General features: G+C 40.2%; 5 protein-coding genes and 2 long non-coding RNA genes across 14 annotated transcripts in view; 4 read left to right on the top strand and 3 right to left on the bottom strand.

Annotated features, from left to right (window-relative positions):
- Positions 1-19,917, bottom strand: part of LOC124192942 — a 100,607-nt gene extending 80,690 nt beyond the window's left edge. Inside the window, exons 1-2 of one of the 2 annotated variants that reach the window (XM_046586533.1) lie at positions 19,762-19,917; positions 19,093-19,658 (exon numbers count right to left, since the gene is read on the bottom strand). In XM_046586533.1, the coding sequence (XP_046442489.1) occupies positions 19,302-19,658; positions 19,762-19,854 (450 nt within the window). In that variant the 5' untranslated portion in view covers positions 19,855-19,917 and the 3' untranslated portion in view covers positions 19,093-19,301. Of the gene's footprint in view, positions 1-19,092; positions 19,659-19,761 lie in introns of those variants that run through there. The other variant, XM_046586534.1, reaches the window with a different exon arrangement.
- On the bottom strand, positions 179-3,155 carry LOC124192950. Its single transcript, XR_006873936.1, has 8 exons — positions 3,067-3,155; positions 2,857-3,004; positions 2,618-2,759; positions 2,213-2,381; positions 1,572-1,831; positions 1,163-1,506; positions 1,012-1,101; positions 179-285 (listed from the first exon to the last, which is right to left on the bottom strand). It is a non-coding gene; the product is annotated as an uncharacterized LOC124192950 (long non-coding RNA).
- LOC124192951 lies at positions 3,666-9,460 on the bottom strand. 5 transcript variants are annotated; one of them, XR_006873940.1, is made up of 6 exons: positions 9,167-9,460; positions 8,851-9,018; positions 8,164-8,538; positions 6,473-8,032; positions 5,407-6,408; positions 3,666-5,298 (listed from the first exon to the last, which is right to left on the bottom strand). It is a non-coding gene; the product is annotated as an uncharacterized LOC124192951 (long non-coding RNA). The 5 variants fall into 5 exon arrangements; XR_006873941.1 differs by lacking the exon at positions 8,164-8,538 and having other exon boundaries at positions 3,666-4,920; positions 4,993-5,298; positions 6,473-7,781; positions 9,167-9,456; XR_006873938.1 differs by lacking the exon at positions 8,164-8,538 and having other exon boundaries at positions 6,473-7,546; positions 7,642-7,781; positions 9,167-9,451.
- Positions 9,879-12,278, top strand: LOC124192934 (beta-hexosaminidase subunit alpha-like). The gene is made up of 9 exons (XM_046586524.1): positions 9,879-10,109; positions 10,169-10,385; positions 10,510-10,640; positions 10,706-11,027; positions 11,092-11,305; positions 11,378-11,526; positions 11,591-11,685; positions 11,745-11,879; positions 11,940-12,278. Exons 1-9 carry the CDS (start codon positions 9,912-9,914, stop codon positions 12,174-12,176), a joined length of 1,698 nt encoding a protein of 565 aa, XP_046442480.1. The 5' UTR covers positions 9,879-9,911; the 3' UTR covers positions 12,177-12,278.
- On the top strand, positions 13,098-15,493 carry LOC124192932. The gene is made up of 6 exons (XM_046586522.1): positions 13,098-13,333; positions 13,405-13,818; positions 13,894-14,353; positions 14,426-14,588; positions 14,684-14,868; positions 14,953-15,493. The coding sequence occupies exons 1-6, from the start codon at positions 13,206-13,208 to the stop codon at positions 15,457-15,459; spliced, it is 1,857 nt and encodes a 618-aa protein (XP_046442478.1). The 5' UTR covers positions 13,098-13,205; the 3' UTR covers positions 15,460-15,493.
- LOC124192946 lies at positions 15,993-16,760 on the top strand. The gene is made up of 3 exons (XM_046586542.1): positions 15,993-16,012; positions 16,083-16,206; positions 16,311-16,760. Exons 1-3 carry the CDS (start codon positions 16,008-16,010, stop codon positions 16,551-16,553), a joined length of 372 nt encoding a protein of 123 aa, XP_046442498.1. The 5' UTR covers positions 15,993-16,007; the 3' UTR covers positions 16,554-16,760.
- LOC124192943 lies at positions 17,392-22,445 on the top strand. Of its 3 annotated transcripts, none has more exons than XM_046586537.1 (2): positions 17,392-17,500; positions 21,880-22,445. In XM_046586537.1, the coding sequence occupies exons 1-2, from the start codon at positions 17,408-17,410 to the stop codon at positions 22,237-22,239; spliced, it is 453 nt and encodes a 150-aa protein (XP_046442493.1). In that variant the 5' UTR covers positions 17,392-17,407; the 3' UTR covers positions 22,240-22,445. The 3 variants fall into 3 exon arrangements, with proteins under 3 accessions (XP_046442493.1, XP_046442492.1, XP_046442494.1); XM_046586536.1 differs by lacking the exon at positions 21,880-22,445 and adding an exon at positions 17,598-18,221 and having other exon boundaries at positions 17,393-17,500; XM_046586538.1 differs by lacking the exon at positions 17,392-17,500 and adding an exon at positions 21,660-21,773.
- The last annotated feature ends 232 nt before the right edge of the window (positions 22,446-22,677 follow it).

Raw genomic sequence — 22,677 nt, 5'->3', positions numbered from 1 at the left:
AGCGTCAAGGTCATAGAAACTGGCCTTTTTCTTTCTGCAGGTTGACGTTGCTGGGAATGGGTCTACAAAAACCAATATCAAAATAAATATCAAATCATAAATGATAATGGCTTAAATTTTAGTTACTTTAAAAATACCACATTTGAGTCATTTGACTCGTTTCTTCGGTGAATGAATTCGATTTCGAACCGTTTGAAGGACTGTCGGTTTTTTTAAAATATTCTACTGCAACATTTTCTAAGTTTCAAACACATAATCCTTGCACCTGCGGTCGGAGAAGAAAATCTAAAAAAAAGGATAAAAAAAGGTAAATTATTAATATAAAAAAATTCAAATCAAAGCTTCTCATTAAACGGTTGAATAAAATCATTAAAATAAAAAATTAAGACGCAATTGCTTAAGCTCGATAGACTGTCAGAGTTCGTCCGCTACGTTCACAACGCATAACTAAAAAATTAACTTCAATGATCTTAAGTAAACACCCAGGAGAAGCGGGGGGGGGGGGATCGTATTTCCACAACTGATTTAGGAGTATCTAAAACGCAAATCAAATGATTGATTGACAATACCTGAACTCTAGGGCTATGGATTTTGTAACGGCAAATCAACAATGAGATCCTACTAGCAGCTATTTAATAACATAAATGAATAACATTTACAGGAGCTACCCTTACCCTATCTTTTACATTGACACGTCTATCATCTTGAATAGTTGATCACCGCCAGAACCTATCGCGTGTCGTTTGATGCTGCATCAACAAAAGGGAAAACAAATTTCACCCTGTTACATGACCAACGCGTTTCTGCCACAATAAAGTATGCCCAAGTAAAACAATGTTTTGACACTCGCTTTGTTTTCGTTGCTAAGCAGTAAAATGTGTTGAAATTCGGGTTTTGCTCTTCACACAGAATGTTGACGGAAAGGACTCGGCTCGGATGAATAAAGAATCGTTGGCGGCAAACAAATTCACATTATTTTCTGCAAAAGCTTCATGTCGTATCTAGCATTACCTTTTTTCATTTTTTTTTCATTTGGTTTAGCGTTTCGTTCAGTGACTCCTTGTCACCAAAACCCCTCAATATGAAACACCTCCGCGTCATCTGGTAGTACAAACAATTGAATTAGTAGCTTTAGCAATTTGACTAACGTGTAATTACGTACCCTCGTTTAAGCCTCGATGGAATGGCAACCCTAAAGGTTTCAGGATAACCTAACCATAGTAGGCTTCCGGCTTAGAGAGACTCATGACCCTCCAACAGATTTCATCGAATCATGCGCCTGACCAAACATCTTCCTTCCTCCTGGTTGTCGCAGCGAGTGAGTGACCACCGGCGGGCGTTGGTTAGTAGTTATTTAGGGATACGGGGCCACTGAAGAAGGGAGCCCAGATATGCACTTGTAATTTATATACATCTACATAATTTATTGATCAATCTTGAATTTCAGCAACGTCTTCTTAGTTTCACCGGTGAATCAAGTCTAATGAACGGCGACGAACGAATCAACTGAAATGAAAACGGAGATATTAACTTAGGCAATAATTAAAAGTAGACTGTACATCAAGCATTACCTCGACGGAAGTACAGGTAGCAAGAGACGACATATCGACAAAATGCTGCCGATAAAATAAGCCCGACAGCCATAACGCAACATTGACTATTTTGCACAACAGTTCAACACTGCATGGACACCAAAATAGGAAAATGACACATTAAAGTATGATGTCCAACTGCAAGTCTGCACAAACTCCATTTCAGCGTATCTGTCAACTGGAAAAATGTCTGCAAAACCACTGTACCCCAAACAGCTCATAAAACTAACCATGGTAATCTACAAAGCAAAAGAACATAAATGAATCAATAAACATTTGAAGTGTAAAAAATATACCAATAATCTGATTTACTTGAAATGTACACTAAACTAGAGAAAAAGAAATCAAGAAGATGATCAAAGATCATCAAGATTTCATTTCACCTTTTTAACAAGCAAAGGGAATTTCAGTTATGTTTCATCAACAAAAGTTTACAACTCTTTACAAGTAATTTCCACAAAAGCACTTATTTTGAAGCACAAAATAAGATGTCACTTGTCTTCAATATCAAAAACAAAATGCAAACCTACTTTGCCACCTGGTGGACACAATTTTAAACACCTACTACAAGTGAAAGATATCTTACGATAAAAGATTCTTTACAATAAAAGATTTCTTACGATAAACGAACGACCCAACGGTGAAGGGTCCATAGTTAAATGAATGACCGACACCAGCACCACAGTCTGCATGCAACAGCTCACCACACCGTTCACTAGCTGGCTGCACACAATTCATGTACACATTGGACTGCAACAAAGAGGCTCAGACCTCAAGAGGCTGTTAATCCTACATGGGGAAAAAACTCAATTACTATCATGAAACAAAGTGACATGTAACATAAGAAAATAACAGAAGCATAGTGAAACTAAGCAATCTCTATGAATTACTTTTAAAACATAACAAAGGAATCAACAGTTTGCAAGCTTTTAATACAGTCTTAACTGAAAAGTCGACAGATATGAAGCAAAGAGATAGTCATCAACAAAGTACATGTGTAGCCTTACTGTAAAAAAGTTAAATACTTTAAATTGTTCTGGAGTGTTCCTGGATGTGACGAAAGCTACAACCGGTAGCAAGGTTGCAAGAGGAACACCTTTCGCCAGCTGGCTGCAACAAATTCATGTACACATTGGACTACAATGAAGAAGCTCAGATTTCACCATGCTGTTAATAGAAAAATAATTACTATTTTTAAAAAACCATAAAATAAGAAAATGTGTAACCTAAGGGTTAAAAAGTTTATCAACATAATTACTTTTACCTTTTACTGTTCTGAAGTATTTCCCCATGTGGCGAACAAGAAACGTACAGCCGGTAATGCAGCAAGAGACGACATTTTGAGAAAATGTACAGCAGTTTCAGCCCAAAGGATCAGATGGAATTGTCAAGTAAATTGCAGGCTATGTTACCTGTAAATTCACCACACAAAAATGTATATTTGATAACCTTAAAGAATAAAATTAGGATTTACCATTAATATGAAGAAAAATGTCGGAAAACAGTGTCCTCGTAATAACTAACATGTACGTTCTCGAACAGTGTCTCGTTAAGAAATGGCAGACTACATTTTCTAAAGAAGACACCGGCGCCGTCTAGCGGACTTAATTTTGGCCACCTAGTGACAGCCCTTTTAATTTTTTAAATTTTAAAATCAAAATAGCACATGACTTATTAAAGTCCAGAAAATTAAAAATATCATTACATGGTACAATCAGCAAGCCATGTGCTATTTTGATTTATTTAAAAAAAATAAAAAACAGCCCTTCGGGTACCTCTCTAATGCAGGTAGATGACAGTGGCGAATGTGAACAACAATAATGCGATTAGCGCCATCTTTTGCGTGTTTCCATTAAAGGCGAAAATGTTAAAAGTTAAATGATAAAATCAATGATGCAACGCATTTCACACTCAAATGAAATATTAATTTGCTAAAAATTATAACGGCTGTTCACGAAAAGTATAAAATGTTTTATTCAATATTATTTTTCAATTTTTACAAAAAATGTGTTTAAGGAACTTTTCAGTATTGATATTTCTTATTACCGAAACCCGTTCTTTAATATTGAACGCGCACCACCTTGCAAATATATTTTTTTAAGATTATAAATCAAAACTGAATACGAACGAATCTTTGTAATTCATTATTCAATTCATACTTGGATCAAACCAACACCCCTTCGATCATGTGACGCATAAGTGACTGGAGCCTGCGGGCAAGGGAATTCCAGAGGGGCACCCCCGCGGACGTGAGAAGATGTGTTATTCTAATTTGGCCAGCGAAACTGAAAAACAGATTCAGTGTCGTGATAACACCAAACAAGTCAAAAGGAAATTGCGAAGGAGACAAGAAACAAGTTGGCTCATGCAAATTAATTCTTTGGGTGTGGACCATACAAGGTGAGGATCATGCGGTTTCAAACAACAACTTGGGGGTATAAATTGATTCACCCCAACGATGGAAAAGACACAGTTGATTGCAGTTGATCGTCAAGTATCAGCTCAGCAACTCTCTTCAACATGTGCAAGTCAATGGTAATTATTCCAACTTATATTCTTCTCTTCTTACCAAAGAGTGTCATGAGATTAAAAATGTGCAATCGTATCTATTTAGACCCTTTTGGTTTTGGTGGCTTTGGCCGCTTGCGTATTCGCCATGGAGGGTCATCAGGATCAGGAAGCAGCTGAACAATACTACCACATCCATGGTGTCTACCCAACCTGGTCCTTGGCTGTTCCAGCTGCTGACGTGGGTAAATTGGTCTCCTTTCTGCCCAATCAACCTTACCCGGTGACCGCCACCAATGGAGCCGCTGCTTCCGCTTCGTCTTCTTCTCGTGGCAGCAAGAAAGACAAGTCTCACGAAAAATCCAGCAATGATAACATCCGTTTGCCGCGGGACGTCCTGCCTATTCGTTATGATGTCCGACTCTTTCCCGTCTTGGAGAAAGGCAACTTCTCCATTCTGGGTCACGTGGCTATCGACATCCAATGCAAAATGGAAACGGACCGCATTGTCCTCCACAGCGCTGACATTGTCGTCGATCCCAAATCCGTCAAGGTAGAGACGGCCCAGTATATCCAGCAGCATCTAGAAGATAATGAGGGTTATAATTGGAACATTTTGTTTTTCTCTCCCAGGTATTTGAACAGGGAAAACCTGGAAAAACCCTAATGGTGGCTAGCGACGGGATCCATTATGATACGGATATGGAGTTTCTAGTCATTCGTCTTGTAGATAAAGACAAGCTGGCCAAAGGAGCCAACTACACATTGTCGATGAATTACGTTGGTAACCTGACAGATGGGCTGCGGGGCTTGTACCGCTCTACTTATAAGGAGGATGGAGTTGAAAAGTAAACACACAAACTACTATTACCTTGTCTTCAGTCTCGCTCACCCAATTCAATTAATTGGTCCATTTCTTTGATGGGAAAAGAAAGCGTTGATTTTGATTTTCTCTTCGACGTCAGGTACATGGCCGTGTCTCAGATGCAGGCGACGGATGCCCGCCGAGCTTTCCCGTGCTTCGACGAACCCAACATGAAGGCAACTTTCACCGTCACTTTGGGCCGTCATCGCGACATGATTTCACTATCCAACATGCCGTTGGTTAACACAACATCAATGCAAGTCATGCTCCATAATTATCTATTTATTATTTTTCTATTTGCATATCCGATTACTACGATCACGTTGTTCACGCCTAGATAATTAATAAATAATATCCTTTTAAAATATTTGACTCGACAGGGAAGGCATGGAAGGATTTTATTGGGACCATTTCGCCCCTTCAGTTCCCATGTCAACTTACCTCATCGCCTTCGTTGTGGCCGATTTCACGAAATTCGAGGCCAACGTCGGCAACGCAACGTGGAAGTTCAACATTTACGCACGCCCTTCGGCTCGCAATCAAGCGCAGTGAGTTTATTCCTCCCTCCTTATGTTCACTAATCAAATTTTAACTCCCGAATTTTAAATAATCTCATTTGTCCGTACTTAAAGATACGCGAGCGAAATTGGGCCGAAAATCCAAGCTTTCTTTGAAGACTATTTCCAGATTCCATATGCTTTGCCCAAACAGGATATGATTGCCATTCCCGACTTTGCTGCAGGTCTTTTTTCATTTCATTCAATTTGTTTCGACTATTTGGGTTTTTACTGAAATCCGCTTGCATTTCTCCGAGTTCAGGTGCCATGGAAAATTGGGGTTTGATTACCTACAGGTTTTTAAATTGAGAAAATTCTTTGGCATTTTGACAACATAATTTTCATTTCTGTTTTGGTAACCCAGAGAAACTAGGTTGTTGTACGATGAAAAGAAATCGTCGGTTAGCGACAGAGAAAAAGTTGTCGAGGTTGTCGCTCACGAATTGGCCCATCAGTGGTTCGGAAATCTCGTCACAATGGACTGGTAAGGATTGGATATTTGCCATTTGAATTATTAATTATTAACTTAATAATTTAAAAGGTGGACGGACTTGTGGTTGAACGAAGGTTTCGCAAGCTACGCAGGTATACCTCAATTTGCTATTATTCCGTACTTACCCTGTGATATTGTTTTTTAATTATTTAGTTTTTGATTTGATGCAGAGTATCTCGGTACCGATCATGCCGAACCAGGGTTGAAATGGCCGCAGCAGTTCGTGACTAGAGATCTGCAGAGCGCGATGAGATTGGACGCCCTTGAATCAAGTCACCCGATCAACGTTGTCGTTCACCATCCGGATGAAGTCACTGAGATTTCCAGCAAGGTTACTTACGAAAAAGGTGCCACCGTTATCCGGATGTTGGCCGCATTTCTTGGCGAAAAAACCTTCAGACAGGGACTTATAAACTATTTGAAATCACGGTAAGTGGCCTAATAGTGTAATAATAACCTGCTAGCTGTTTTTAAAACCTTCTTTAGCTGATTCTTTTTGTCGTTAAAAGCCAATACGGTAACGCCGTTCAAGACGATCTCTGGGACGCGCTAACTAAACAAGCCAAAGTCGACAAGGTCCCACTGCCCACTGGTGTGAAACAAATTATGGACAATTGGACTTTGAAGATGGGTAATTTGGCGTCAAGCTCTCGAATGCACATCAATCTAATCTTGTTGTTGATAAATGGTGTTGCTGCAGGTTTCCCGGTCGTCACGGTGACTCGAGAATACGAAAATAGTTCCGTTTCCCTCAGCCAGGTAATACTAATGGCGCATAAGATTTGGACAGGCAATAAAATGTTTATCAAATGGAAATCAGGAACGCTTCTTGATGCAACGATCCAACGCCAGCAGCCAGGACAAAACGGTTTACCTTTGGTGGGTGCCACTGACCTACACGACAGACTTCCAGACGGTAGGATCCACCTGGTTGGCTGACGGACAGACTGGCAAGAAACACGAACTGAGCATTCCAGCCGATAAAAATCAATGGGTCATTTTCAACGTTGACCAGATGGGTAATAAGGCTTCCGCAAATAATCCGTCCGGATTCATTACTAACGCGCATTAATTCCAGGTTATTATCGCATCAACTACGATTCGAAAAATTGGCAGATGATTGGCCAGCAGTTGATGACTAACCACTCGGCCATTTCCGTCATCAACCGAGCACAAATTATGGACGATTCACTGAATTTGGCCGAAGCCGGCCTGTTGGATTACGAAACTGCGCTGAACCTGACGCGTTACCTGGAACACGAAACCGATTACGTTCCATGGGATGCCGCCCTTTCCAGCATGGGTTACATTTCCTCAATGATGTCTCGCACTTCCGGCTACGGGTTGCTGAAGAAACATTTCCGCACAATCATCACGCCGCTGTACAACCTGGTGGGGTTCGACCAAAAGATCGGCGAGGATCTTTTAATGACCAAATTGCGTACCAACGCCGTTTCGTGGGCTTGTTCCATGGGCAACAAGGACTGCATCAGTCGCGCTGTCAAATCCTACGCTCAATGGATGGCCGATCCTGAGAATATTGAGTAAATAAGAATTATTTGAGTAATTTAGTCTGGATTTACTTATAATTTTTCGTTTCCCTTTAATAGTGTTATTTCACCTGACCTGAAAGGCACTGTGACGTGCATAGCCATCCGGGAAGGCGACGAAGTTGAATGGGAATTTGCTTTGAACCGCTACATGGCCAGCAACGTGGCCAGCGAACGAGACTTTCTCCTTTCTTCCATGTCGTGTTCAGAACAGCCCTGGATTTTAGCCAAGTAAATTCAGCTGTAAAATAGAATTTGATTTGATTTTTAAATTGTTTGACTATTTGTTAGGATGTTGGAGATGAGTCTCGACCCGAACTCAGGAATCCGAAAACAAGACGCTGCTCGCGTCATCAGCCAAGTTGCTTCCCATTCACTTGGTCGCTACTTGTCTTTCAACTTTATTCGTGAAAAGTGGACGAAATTGCGCGAAATGTAAGTGCTTACTACTGCCAGTATCCTTCATCCTAAACAATTTGTTTGATTTACCATCAGGGTTCCGACCAAGTTCTTTCCTGCCATCATCAAAGCAGTGTCGACGTCGTTCAACACTGAACTTGAATTGAAAGAAGTAAATCAAGATGCATAAATTACTCACTGACCAATGCTAAATTTCCTGTTTGATGTGCGCAATAGTTGATTCAGTTCCGGGAGGAAAAGAGTGACGTATTTAGCGGTGCGGAACGAGCTACTCAGCAGTCGATCGAACAAGCCAACAACAATCTCAACTGGATGAGACAAAATTACCAGAAAGTGGTGGATTGGCTTCATCGCGTCTACTAGAGTTGGCAATAATCCTGATAAATTTCTACAGTATAAATCTCCTCACTTTTTGCCTTTTCTCTTTTTGGTTCCCCGCAACATTTCACACACCCCAACTAATAATGATGACGGATCAGGTCATTGCCGATTTTCAGAGGTGATTCCTACTAGAAATTCTTAAGGAAATCAGGAATTCCCTTTGGTTGATTACCTTTCGTAAAAAAAATTTTGGAAAATGGAGAGAAATTTTACTCTAGGTTCCAAAGTTATCGAAGAAAGGCAGTAAACGGTTTTCACGGTATTCTTGTTAACTTGTTTCCCTTAGCGTTAAAGACCAAAAAATAGGTTGATCTGGGACATTCGACGGTACTATGATAAATGACATATGATGGATAATGCAACAACAAAGGCAACTACTGAAACTATCAAACTGTTGATCCAAACCACAGTTGTGTTGTTGATATCATCCATAAGTGAGATGTAGAAAACACATGGTCTAAGCTATGTGCGATGATCAACTTACCCTGACTGAAGGTTTCCTTGGACCCAGAAGAGATGAGTAGAGGAGAGATAAGAATGCCCATAGCTACACAAGATGAGATTAGAAGAAGAGAGCTACACAGGATGGATCAGTGGAGATCAGAAGACTGGAGCATGATCCACTCATGATCCAATCGCTGTCAGGTGTCATCTGAAATGAAAATTATGAAGTTGAATCCATATTACTTAAAAAAACATTTGACAGACAACAACTAGCACTTGCAGTACAATTCTAAAAAGTTATCAGTTGAATTATTTACAATAGTTATACTACTGGTATGATCCAAATATATTTGTACCAAGCATCATAACCTGAGAATGGATAGAATGTTGGCAATTTTAATAATTGTTCAGTTTATCCAAACTTCCATGTGCACAGAAAGTTCGACCATGGAAATCCGAGGCAGGGAAAGGCGGGAAATGTTAATGGCACTGAAGGAAGAGTTCTGCCAGCCAAAGTCTTACAATTTGCAGTCCTGCGAGTTTAGGCCTGAAATAACCTGCGTTACATATCATTTTCAAGTCACTTGCTATATACACGCCATTTTCTAACAAGAGTACAAGACACTAAGACAGGATAAGAAGAAAAATAATCACACAAGATACAGACCGCATCCGCATGCTATGGACCACGACAGCAATAAAGTAATGGCGGCAATTGGGCCAACCACACAGCAGACGACAAAATTCAACATTTCGTTAGTGAATGCATTGTAGCAAAACGAGGAAGGGAAAACGAGCTACTTCATTGAAAATAAATGCACAAAATGATTTCTATTAAGCCCTAATATCTGTCAAAATCCTAATCGGCTCTGACGTGATGTGGTCCATCAATCGCTTCGTCTCTATTGAAATCTGAGATTACACCAGTGGACGACACTCCATCATTTTTCAAACCTGTAAAGCAAATAACCTATCTCTGAAGATTTTTTGGTGGCAGATAGCATTTATTTGGACAATCCATATTTTCCTTTATTTGCATCATGATACCATTGGCATATCGGTTCATTTACCGTCTACCAATAGCCTTGTTTGGACATTACCATGCATCTTCGTTCCGTATTGTTGCTGGTGTTTTTGTGCATGGCCATGAAATGGGTTCCGTCGAAATCTGTGCCATTTGTTATTCCATATTACGGCCGCTGGATCCTTCCAACCGTTGGACAAGTGTGGCCGAAACCACAGCAGCAAACATACAGTGAAACCTTCTTCGTGCTCAGGCCCACCATGTTCCAATTTCAAGTTAGTAGGCTCTATATTGTATTTGTTAAATTTCCTGGGTTTAAAATGTTAAATATTAGGTAGTTGGGGAGCGATGTGATATTATTGACGAGGCCGTCCGGCGTTATTATCAACTCATCTTTTATCCCGGAGCTGCTGCTAGTGCTCCGTTGGCTTATCCTCCGACACTGTCCGTCATCCAAGATAATCCACAATTTCGTGCATTCCTCGATTCAGTCGACATCGATTTGAAACAACCTTGTGAATACCTCCCGTCCACTGACATGATTGAAAGCTGTAAGTATTTTTATTTAATTTTTAGTACAATTAAAAAGACAGATATAACAATCAAATTTAGATATGTAAATAGAGGAATGAAAATATTCTAATCCTAATGTTATTGTTGATTTTGTGTAAACAGATAATATCAAAATTGACACCCCTGATAACCCGCTGAAAGCCACCATCAGTAGCGATAGCGTCTGGGGTATTTTGAGAGGCTTGGAAAGTCTGAGTCAACTGGTCTACTCATCTACCGATACTGGTGTGGCTGTAAGATCAATTGGAATAACAATAATAAGATTTTTTAAAATCATTCAACATTTTTCTTTATATAGTATCAAATAAATGCGACCGAAATAGTCGACTTTCCCCGATTTTCCTATCGCGGTCTGATGATGGACTCGGCTCGTCATTACATGCCATTAAAGACGATCAAAAAGATGACGGATTTAATGGCTCAGAACAAGATGAACGTCTTACACTGGCACTTGACCGATGACGCCTCTTTCCCGTACGAAAGTACGCTCTTTCCCAACATCAGTCGGTACGGATCGTTCCAGCCCTTCAGTCACATTTACACGGCAAACGATGTTCGGGAAGTCATTGAATATGCACGAATGAGAGGCATCCGAGTCATCCCTGAATTTGACAGCCCAGGTAAAACAGCTTTTACTTCCCACCAACATGCAAATGCGTATAATATGCCTCTATATTTAATCAGATCATACCCAGTCTTGGGGTCGTGGACAGCCAAAACTATTGACCGAATGCTACGACGACAACGGAGTCCTTAAAGTGCCAGACGAGTACGGCGCTATTATGCCAATTCGAGAGGAGAATTACGTGTTTCTACAACAATTTTTCAGTGAAATTTTTAACACGTTTCCTGATCCTTTTGTCCATCTTGGAGGAGACGAAGTTAGCTATTACTGCTGGTAACTAATAAATGACTTGATTAAATATTTCATAAAAATAATAATAATTCTTTTATTTTTTTACTATTAAAGGCAAAGACATCCAGAGATCAAAGCTTTTATGGCCGCCAATGGATGGGGAACTGACTTTACAAAGTTGGAGCAATATTACTTTGATCGACTGACGGCTGCCACTCAAGAGATAACGCAGAATCAGATGCGCTACATCGTCTGGCAAGAACGTCTGTATTCATTCCATGTAGAAATATTTATTCATTTCCTAATGTCGTTTTCTTTGCCCGTTAGTCCTCGACCTCAACATTACTCTACCGACGGGCACCATCGTCGAAGTATGGAAAGGAGCTAAAGAAGAATTGAATTTCTTGGACGAACTAGCAAGAGTATATTTAATTCAATTCAATTTAAAGCATCAAAATGAATCATATTTAAATTTAAACAGATTACTAAATACGGATATCAAACGATTCTATCTTCACCGTGGTATCTCAATTACATTTCCTACGGATTGGACTGGGAAAAATATTATCTAGCCGAACCGCTGGATTTCGACGGATCGGATGAGCAAAAGAAATTGGTATTACCGTTTCTTATTACAAATTGACGTCGTAATACGCTTATTATTTTACTGGTATAGGTTATCGGGGGCGAAGTGGCGATGTGGAGCGAATACGTCGACTCTGTCAGCGTGATCCCGCGCACATGGCCGAGAGCCTCTACCGTAGCCGAGCGACTTTGGTCGGACCGTAGCGTCAACGACACAACATTGGCCGTACTTCGTTTGGAAGAGCATCGATGTCGATTACTCAAACGCGGATTCATGGTCGATCCCAGCAATGGTGTCAACTTTTGCGAACAAGAATGGGATATGTAAAATTACTATTCGAATTCCAGTGACGATTGTATAGGAAATTTTCCTAAAATATGGACATAGATTATTAAAGCAACAAATATATATATAGTCATGCAATTCAAACAGCTTTTTTTATTTTACGTTCTTTTCTTCGTTGTAGCCTTACATGGGATTTTCATTGTCCGATTGCGATTCATAAACAGTGTAAAGATAAAAGATTATCAGTAAAGCTGACTACGGTGCATCCGGGATCTAAAAACTAGGCAATAAAATTTAAAAACACATCCCATCCACGCCGTCGTTAAATATGTTTCACATCGTAAAATTTTTCTAGAAACGACGTGAGAATATTTAAAAAAAAAAAGCGTCTAACTTTGTCAAATGATGTGCCTGGTAACTGCTGCCACCTGGATGCCTTTCCAGTTTCAAGAAAACAAGCATAATGTGATTTATAGAACAGAATCGTGTACTCCATACATGGAACATCTCTTTTATAGGTTTTTCAGTGTTCCGCGCGTTTAACAAAGTCTGGAGATCGTGATCCCCGATAACGATGAACGTGTCTGATAAATTATGCAACAAGGCGGATCTATTCGGTCTGCACCGTACGGTTATAAAGTTGTTACCTCAAAGTTAAACGCTTTTTTATTTTCACACTATTGAAATCTTATTTTTGACAGTGAGGTGGAAAACGTAACTATATTACAAATAATATCCCTCAACTATAAATTGTTTTCAAGTTGTACTGTACGACATTTCGAATTTTACCCGGAAGCTGGAACTAATTTTAAAAGTTGCCAAAAAAGAGAATGCATTGAGAAAAAACTAATTGCGCAATATTTTGTAAATGCTTTCTGATTTTCGATTTTATTTGAATAAAAAAAAAAAAAAAATTGTCGCAGAAATTTTTACACTTGAATACTTGCAAGAAGTCATCTGGCAACGTCGTTTGTTTTGATTCTTTACAGAATTTTGAAACATTGATGCTTTTCGCTTTTACCAATCTGAAGATGATAAATTAACAAATTGTTAATCGATTACAAATTGAATATGGATAACATACACATACCAGATGACATATTTCATTATCTGGTTACATTTTTAACTCCAGTAGACTGTATGTCATTTTGTTTATCTGGCGTTTCTTCAGGCTTTACAAATTTTTATTCCAGGAGACGGTAACGAGAAAATACTTATGATTGATGCAATCTATTCTAAAATAGCTGAAATTTGATGTTCCCTCATTTAGGAATTGGAAACTAAGTCGGTGCTTTTGTTTAGAGCCAAATATTTTTCAGCAGTATTTTTCCAAATGTGTGGTGTCATCCAATGTCCGAGTTCTTGACATGAGCCACTGTTTCTGGCTTCCAGAGACTTCCCTATTAAATGGTTGTTTTTCTTCTAAATTAAACAACTTGACGGAGCTCAATGTACTTGATACACAGCTATCATTAGTCTCTGTTATGATGCACGTTATGCCTAAATGCCAGGGGTTGACGAAGCTGTCTTGCAACATTGTGGAGCCAACATGGAAAGCTTTTCATGACAAAATTCAAGATCTTGGTGACACTTATACAGATAATTTTAAGAAGATAACAGATCTGAAATTATGTGCTAGTAGCAGATCACCTTATATTTGGATCCTTTTATTTAATGTTTTGGGGTGAGTTATTAACAACAATGCAATATTTTGGCACAAATTTTTTATTTTCATGTTCACTTTTATTTACTGTCACAGATGGTGCAGAGATTGTGTTCAGCTACAGATAGAACTGTTCAAACCGAAAACTGTTCGGCGTGGTTCTCCATGCGAATGCCACGAGTCAAAAACGGCGATTCAATTGGCAAAGGAAAATCTCTACAAGGGTATGGAATGGATGATCTCTTTGAAAGGATTGTGTGTCCTGGCCAATCAACCGGACCAATGCTTTGACGATTTCTGCCGTTGGTTACTGCACGAAATAAATCCGCCCAACTTGGAGAAGCTTTGGATTCCATCCGTCCAGTTGAGTTCGCCACCCAGCACATTCGTGCCGGAACCTCCGCTCAGATTTCTCAATTTAGGCCGTTCAGATTATCAGTTCGACTTTGCATCAAACGTGTTTACACAAGTGACTCATCTCGCCGGAATTCGAGTACAATCCAATTTGGTATTGCCGCAATTACGATTCTTTCGAGGGAACTTCATATCAAGTTCGGTAAGTGTATTGCCCATTCACTTTATTACCTCTAAAAGATAGATAACAACTATACTTTCATCGGTGATTTAGGTTTTAGATCAATTTTGTCGCAATCATCCTCAACTGGAGCATTTGCATTTCAATGATCATTATTACTGCATCGCCAATAGCCGAGAGAAACGAATCATGTTTCAATGTCAATGGGCGTTGGCTCACTTGCGAACTTTGATTTTTGCCAACACCCCCCACTCAGGTTTGTTACTTTTGATATTCTTCTACAACATGTGTCGAGTCAAAAACAAAACATAAAGAAAACCGGCTTTCTTTCTTTCTTTTATCCGCATGCAGATATTCTGAGCAAGTTTATGCAATCGTGTTCAAAATTGGAAGAATTGCATATTGGGCAGCAAAGCAACATGTTCCTTGCGGAAGAACCGGTCCACGACGCTTATCGCTCCATATCAAAACAAACGCATCTGAGGAAGTTGACTCTCAGGGGTCTTGAATTCACTAGTGGATCCTTTCTCCAACAGGTACGCCTTTTGTTTCTCTAATGGCTTAAGCAGCTCCTATTCTAATTGCCATGGAAATCTTGTATTTATTATTCAATTGCGAAGGTGCTGGGCAGCTGCCAAAAGCTGGAAAGCCTCCACGTCGCCTGTCCATTTGAAGAAAACGACGGTTTCTTTTCCGATTTATTAAATTATTTGCCCTTGACGAAGAACCTGCGTGATCTCCGAATCCAGAAAGCAGACATCTCGGAATCACTTTTGATGGACATGATCCACAGCATTGGATGTTGCTCGACTTTGGAGCGTTTGATGATTTACCAAGAAGAGTATGGCAGCGTCAGCTCACCCTTTCAACTGATATTGCCCGATTGTATCAAAAATCTGGTCGCCAATCGTTTGACTCGATTGGTGGCTTTCTGTTTCATCTATCCCGTTGATGAGTCGAAAGGGGACATCTCTCTGGCGCTAAAGGATGTTTCATCTTCCCGCCCTTCTTTTTGGTTTTACGTTGACCACAACGATCTGCCTCGGAGAGCTCGGGTCCCGCGTGTCCATCTCGATGAAATCGTTGATCCGTTTCATTACATCGATTCTTTTCCTGTATTTGGATAATCTCCGATTTCCGTAGGGGAGACTGGAGTATGCCGGGACACCGGGTCAAGAGGGACAGTAGGGGGGAAAATAGAAGATTTTAATAAAATTCAAAACATTTTTAGTATGAGCTTTAGATACATGCCAAATTAGATGGCATGTATCTAAATAACATACTAAAAATGTTTTGAATTTTATTAAAATCTTCTATTTTCCCCCCTACTGTCCCTCTTGACCCGGTGTCCCGGCATACTCCAGTCTCCCCTACGTGCTAAATCAAGTCAAATCAAAATTGTTATTTCTGTACTACTTCTCGTAAATGGAAATGTTTGCGTCGAAATAAAATCAAGATATTCTTATTTTAGTGTTTTTTGTTGGGTCACGCCCAGTTTAGATGAGGGGAGTTCAATGACTTCCCGAAAGTGGTTTCGTGCGGCTTCTGTTGCCATTGGAACAAGAAGGGCGAAGTCGATTCACGAGATCCGCAGGCGATGCTCGAGGAAAACGGGAAACCAAAGAACAAAACAAAAAAGTGAAACTATTCAAGGCCAATGTCACGGCAATGCCAAATGCGGTGAAAAGAACAAAGCGTGACGAGTCTTTGGACGATGTTGTTGTTATTCAAATTTGGATGTTCAACAAAGACGGGGCTTTGGGTGTGGTGTGATGATTGCTGGGTATAAATACGGACCTTCTCGAGATCCCCAGACATACACACCACAATCTCGTCGTGAAAAAAGCTCCTCTCTCAACTTCGCAATGTACAAGGTAAACAGTCTTTTATATTTTCCTTTTTATTGGCTTGCACAGTTTGATGTTTCGAGCGTAATTTTATAAGTAAATCATTTCTGTGGTTTCTGACAAACATTTAGATTGTTTTGCTTCTGTTGGCTTTGGCCGCTATCGTCTTCGCCATGGAGACCCAAGATCAGGAATCTGCTGAGCAATACTACCGCATCCATGGCGTCTACCCATCGTGGTACCCATATGGAGCCGTTCGCGCTTTCGGTAGCTACCCATACGGTTACAACTACGGCGCTTATCCCTTTGGTGTCCGAAACTACTACGGAGCTGCTTACCCCGGCTATAGCTACGGCTACGGTTACGCTTATTAAATACCTGAAACATCTTCCCTCGGTTTTTTTACTCTGTGCTGCCTCTCAATAATATCAAACAGCTCATCACTTGATATATGCCGTATACAGCCTTTCACTTATTCTCGATTTGATTTTATGATAGAATTCGAATTAAGCCTCTTTGTTAGTACAACATCAAAAACTGTCGAAACATTATGCAATACAGTGACAATGTAACTCTTTTAACTTTTGCCTTTTTGTTCATTTCTTTATACACAGCATGATGAATTTACTTGAAGAAAATATCACAATAGCCTGCTCCACTGCTGGCAAAGAGAAAATCGATCAAAACATTATTTTTAATTATGATTAAGAGGCAAAATAAATCTGAGATTCAAGTGTTAAAACCGGTTTTAGCAAAAAGCACTTTATTTCACCACAAATAATTCAGAATATGACTATTAAAAAATCATCATCAATCCAGAACCAATAATAAGTATTTATAATAGCAGAACATACATTTTCCCGTTCAAAGTTCATAAAAGATTGCACTTTGATGCGCTTTCATGATAATCATTTAAAACAATAAAATAAAATGCTGCTCATTTGTAATGGTGAGCTGATAACGAATATTATTAAATTTGACTTTTAAAACAAGGGCTGGATCCTTTATTATTTCAAGGTCAGATCGCCGCAATAAAATTAGGAGTTGAAAGATAATGCGACTTTTTCCAACGCGTTCTAGTTGGTATGCGTGATCTCAGTCGAAATCGGGAAACAAAACCAGTCTGTGACGGACGAAGATTGGGTGTGGTTAAAGACGAACCTAAAATATTGTTATCACAACCATCCAACACGTGTGTTTATACTTTATACTATGTGGATGGTATAAAATGATCCAGCCGGACGATGGAAAAGACACACTTGATCGCCAAGTGCCAGCTCAACAGCAACTCTTCCTCATCCTCAACATGTTCAAGTCAATGGTAAATATTCTTTTCTTAAAATAGTTCTGTAAATATCTCTGGCTTATTGCAATTAAATGTATCTTTAATCGTATTTAAAATATTATTCCATCATCAGACCATTTTGGTTTTTGTGGCTTTGGCCGCATGTGTCTTCGCCATGGATGCTGAAGTCCAGGATCAGGCGGCTGCTGAGCAATACTACCGCATCCATGGTGTCTACCCAGCCTGGTACCAATACGGCGTCAATGCCTTCAACGGAGTCCGCGGCTACCCCTTCGCCGGCTACCCCTACCCCGGCTACCCCTTCACCGGTTACCCATCTGCCGTCTACCCCGCCGCTGCTGCTTCCACTGTTGTGAAGAACGTCGCCTATCCCTACGGTTACGGCTACAACACTTTCCAATATGGCACTTACGGAGCCGTCCCTTACGTCGAGCCTTACGTCGCCCCTCCCCACACTTCTGCCCGCAGAGCTGCTGACCCCGGCTGTGGCAAAGACCCTAACCCTGAATGCTGCTATGGCTCTTGCGGCTAAATTGACATTAACACAACGGCCAGCATCCACATCATTTACGTCAAACGAAACTCGATCGATTTAACCAACTGTCTATACTTTGAAAAAATGTAACCTTCATCGTCACTGTAATAATATCTCACTTGAAAATGCTTCATTGAGTATAAGGACTAGCAGTGCTGTGGTTCCCAACTCAAAAGAAATACAAATTCGTCAACAGTAAAACCTGAAATTTTTATTATTTTTATTAGCCTACTGCGCATGATACTGATGTGCTTAGATCTGCTTACAAAAGGAAATGCAATTTGATTTCAAATGGCATTCGAATTAAATTGCCAAGTATAAGAACACAAAACATGAAATAACTCTGCAGCCTCTTCATCCCTCTCTTCTTAGTCATTACGCTGCTGTTTCTTATGTTGTATCGAGGTAATTGACGCGTATAGATTAATTTATTATATGAAGTGGATTGAGCTTGTATTACCCACATGCATTACACGGAAGGTTCATAATAACACCATTTTCACTCTCCAACGGTGTTCGTATAAAGACTTCAAAATTATGTTTTGTTATCCTACAATAATTAAAACTAGGCACGAAAATTCTCCTCGGGAGTGGTCTCGCAATGAAAAACAAACATTTGTCTCTGGTTTTTAGTAATTAACTAGCGTAGTATTTAACTATTTACCCTTAAAACATAACTTGATGAAAAATTTCAGTTCACCAAAAACGGATGAATTATGCTAATAGGAACCACGTTTGTTCTCATTTCCTTTCAAATAGAACATCTGCCAAACACACGGAACTTATACGTAGTATATTTACGTATTACTTTCGGTACTTTATGTATAGTGGGCTCGTTTTCAACGGTTTTCAACTCCATTCATTTCTCCAATTTTGTCTGTAACTGTAACTGTAACCTTACGTGTTGTTAACTCTGCTGCCCTTGTGCCATTAACAGCAATAACCCATAGACTACAGCACACAATTTTAAGCGACATGAATATGCGCATCACTGGTGAGCGCTGGTGAGCATTTTTCCATTCGACAAATCTATATTACTTGGTTTTAAAAAACCAAACAAGACAGCAAAGAGTTGAATTGATTGGTCTGATTTATTTGAAGACATTTTTGTTTAAACGACGTCTGTTGTTGTTCGTCTGATGAGCAACAACATTACAAATTATCGCAAAACGTTTCCAAAGTTCGAATTTCGTGGTCAACACGGGTGATTTCAAGTGAGTAAATATTCAATTTGAGCACAGCTCAGGTCGATGATGTTGGCAGTTTTAAACGGCAGCGAATCTAGGCCTTGGCGGGAGCGGCAGCTGGGGCAGCGGCGACGTATGGGACAGCTCCGTAAGTGCCGTATGGGTAAGTGTTGAAGCCATAAGGGTAGCCGGGGTAAGGATAGGCGACGTTCTTAACAACAGTGGAGGCAGCAGCGGCGGGGTAGACGGCAGATGGGTAACCGGTGATGGGGTAGCCGGGGTAGGGGTAGCCGGCGAAGGGGTAGCCGCGGAATCCGTTGAAGGCATTGACGCCGTATTGGTACCAGGCTGGGTAGACACCATGGATGCGGTAGTATTGCTCAGCAGCCGCCTGATCCTGGGTCTCCATTGCGAAAGCGCAAGCAGCCAAAGCCACCAAAACCAAAAGGGTCTGATGGAATGAAATAAAATACGATTAAACCGGATTAAACATATTTTTTAAATTCCAAGCCAATGATTTAATAGAACAATGTTATATTTAAAAGAATATTTACCATTGACTTGTACATGTTGAGGATGAGGAAGAGTTGCTGCTGAGCTGATACTTGGCGTTCAAGTGTGTCTTTTCCATCGTCCAGCTGGATCATTTTATACCCCTGAAAGTTGCTGTCCGAAACCGCATGATCCTCCCCTTGATATGGGCCACACCCAAAAGTCCCATCTCTAATATACACGTGCATCCGCATCAGCCATCAACTGGTTTCTCGTCTCGCTCGCCTTTCTTCTTTTTTTCTTTCTGACTTTGGCGCGTATGACCGTTGCACGACATTGAATTTATATTCTTCAACGTGTATATAGGAAGATGATGGTGGCAAGGTTTCCCACCCATCTTGGCGGTTACAGACATTGGCCTTGAAATCGTATATCAAACCATTTCGCTGGCCATATCGGAAAATATATATGTGTAGCGCGGATTGTAGTTTATAAGGGCGTTGGCCATTTTTGTTGCCATGGCGTCAGTTGTTGCTCCCTCAGCAGAAGATTTGGCAATTTACAATAAGCCAGTCCCTGCAACCATAATACTATTTATGGGACTTTCTTGAATTAGTTATTTTCGTGGAAATTGACTTGTGTACTGTGACGATTCTTTTTGTTGAAATCCTTAACTATGGACGACTCGTGCTGCTGTTCCATCTCGACACCTCATCCCCCTGTTGCTCTCCAACGATCGTTCCGAAACTTCTTCCTTTTTTTAAAACAGCAAACAAGTTCCTCAATTTTTTCTTGTGCTTTTGGCATTTGCACATTAAAAACAGTTATGGTAATAAATCTAGTCTTTATATTATTCATAGCAGAACTAGAACCAGTTGTCGTTTCGAAGAAACTAGAGAAAAACTAGTCGGAATGAGACGTTCATCTTCTAGACCAAGTTTCTACGTCGGGAGCCAACGAACATGAAGTGCTGCAGTCGAGTTCATATAATTTTTTGGTTTAAATGGTTTATTCCGTTATTACAAAAATAATTGGCTATCAAAATCTAAAATAAATTTTGCGGATCATTGCTTTGAAGAATAAAAAAATGAAATTAATTTTATTAGAATAAAATGAACTAGTAAATAACGTTCAAAGTAAATTACTTCCTACGTTGAAGTTAAAGTTGTTTTCATTTTCAGGAAAAATAAAATGTCTTTTTGATCAAGCAGCATTATTTATTATGTGTATGTAGCTAAACTGTTATTACGCACAATATCAGACAAAGGCTATAGCGAAAGTATATCTCGCCAGTCGCCACTTCCTTTCCACCTGCACATCTGCCACACACCTGTGGGGCAGACAGACTTAGCAGTTCATATAATGTCGTTCCTTTTTTCTCGAAATGTTTCTCTTTCTGTCCTTGTGTGCCGTAGGAAAAACGCCAGAACAAGGGGCGGTTGCGACAAGGGAATACACACACAAAAAAAACAGAAACAGAAAAGCGGGTTTCATTCCATTTAAAAAACAAACAAAAATGAATTATCTGTTTTATTAAATTTCGTTTTCGCCCTTACACTTAACGATGCATCCAGCATCTCGACTAACGGTGCGGGTATACGGTACATAGAGCAAATGCTACACACTTTGCTTTCATATTGCGGGATTGTGGAATTATTATGGGAATGCGATGTTGCGGATGGGATAACTATTTGATGCAATTTTACAAAAACTTTCATCTTGTGTATTAATTTGGTTTGAAATAATAGCAAATTTGTTCTGACAGCAATAGACTTTATTTCTGAATTTTACTTGTTACAGGAAATGAAGGAAACAACGGCGATGCAAAGAAATCAGCAGCTAATAATAAAAGTGAGAAAACAAGTGTGATCAACTTGATGCCCATGGAGTTGGGTGTGGTCGGTTGAGGGGCGCTGAATATCGCAAAACCCGGTTAGCAACTAACAATATTAGCCATCAGCTAACTGCAGGGGTATAAATTGAACAACCCAGACTGTGGAAAAGACACAACACTTGTTTGCCAAGTATAAGCTCAACAGCACCTCTCCTCTTCCTCAACATGTACAAGTCAATGGTAAATTATTCCAACTGATATTTTGTGTTTAAACTGTGTATTTAATTATGAATCTCTCACTTGCAATTAATTCTGTCTAATCGTATTTAAAATATTATTCCGTCAGACCCTTTTGGTTTTGGTGGCTTTGGCTGCTTGCGCTTTCGCCATGGAGACCCAGGATCAGGAATCTGCTGAGCAATACTACCGCATCCATGGTGTCTACCCATCGTGGTACCCATACGGCGTCGCTGCCTTCAACGGAGTCCGCGCCTTCCCCGGCTACCCCGGCTACCCCTACCCCGGCTACCCCATCACCGGTTACCCATCTGCCGTCTACCCCGCCGCTGCTGCCTCCACTTTTGTTAAGAACGTCGCCTATCCTTACCCCGGCTACCCTTATGGCTTCAACACTTACCCATATGGCACTTACGGAGCCGTCCCATACGTCGCCGCTGCCCCAGCTGCTACTCCTGCCAAGGCCTAAATTGACACAAGACAAACGACCATCCCCATGATTTTGCGTCTATAAGAACAATTGATCGATTTAACCCAGCTGTCTATTTTGGAATAGTGTGATGTTGATTGTCACATGGTAGCTAATAATAATTCACCTGAAAATGTTTTCATTTAGAAAGAACAAGCAGAGCATGTTCGAGAAACTAAAGAAATACAAATTCGTCGACAGTATAACCTTATAAGACCTTAAGATTTAATGAGTTGAGTAGGCATTTAATCGTGTGACATAAAATTGCAACGGTAAGGGGGCCTATTCGACTTGCAAAAAATGAAACGCGCAATTTCTTTCTTGCAGTAGGCAGTCTATCTATTGGCACTGCGCTCTATTGAATTGCAATGGGAGACGAATAGAGACATCAGCAGGAACCTATTGCATTGCTGTTCCGCAATGCCCTCGGCAATGCCT

This window comes from Daphnia pulex, chromosome 4 (assembly GCF_021134715.1).
Source record: "Daphnia pulex isolate KAP4 chromosome 4, ASM2113471v1".
NCBI classification, from domain to species: Eukaryota; Metazoa; Arthropoda; class Branchiopoda; order Diplostraca; family Daphniidae; genus Daphnia; species Daphnia pulex.
This window is presented reverse-complemented; position numbering and strand designations above follow the sequence as displayed.

What these genes read in the sequence shown, in the direction of transcription:
- LOC124192934 (XM_046586524.1), top strand. Translation starts at nt 9,912, where the DNA reads ATGCATCTTCGTTCCGTATTGTTGCTGGTGTTTTTGTGCATGGCCATG. An exon ending in CCCTGAATTTGACAGCCCAG is followed by an intron (nt 11,028 to 11,091) that starts GTAAAACAGCTT and finishes ATATTTAATCAG; the next exon opens with ATCATACCCAGTCTTGGGGT. An exon ending in TCTTGGACGAACTAGCAAGA is followed by an intron (nt 11,686 to 11,744) that starts GTATATTTAATT and finishes AAATTTAAACAG; the next exon opens with ATTACTAAATACGGATATCA.
- LOC124192943 (XM_046586536.1), top strand. Translation starts at nt 17,408, where the DNA reads ATGATCCAGCCGGACGATGGAAAAGACACACTTGATCGCCAAGTGCCA. An exon ending in TCAACATGTTCAAGTCAATG is followed by an intron (nt 17,501 to 17,597) that starts GTAAATATTCTT and finishes TTCCATCATCAG; the next exon opens with ACCATTTTGGTTTTTGTGGC.
- LOC124192932 (XM_046586522.1), top strand. Translation starts at nt 13,206, where the DNA reads ATGGATAACATACACATACCAGATGACATATTTCATTATCTGGTTACA. An exon ending in CTTTTATTTAATGTTTTGGG is followed by an intron (nt 13,819 to 13,893) that starts GTGAGTTATTAA and finishes TTACTGTCACAG; the next exon opens with ATGGTGCAGAGATTGTGTTC. An exon ending in GGAACTTCATATCAAGTTCG is followed by an intron (nt 14,354 to 14,425) that starts GTAAGTGTATTG and finishes TCGGTGATTTAG; the next exon opens with GTTTTAGATCAATTTTGTCG.
- LOC124192946 (XM_046586542.1), top strand. An exon ending in TCAACTTCGCAATGTACAAG is followed by an intron (nt 16,207 to 16,310) that starts GTAAACAGTCTT and finishes ACAAACATTTAG; the next exon opens with ATTGTTTTGCTTCTGTTGGC.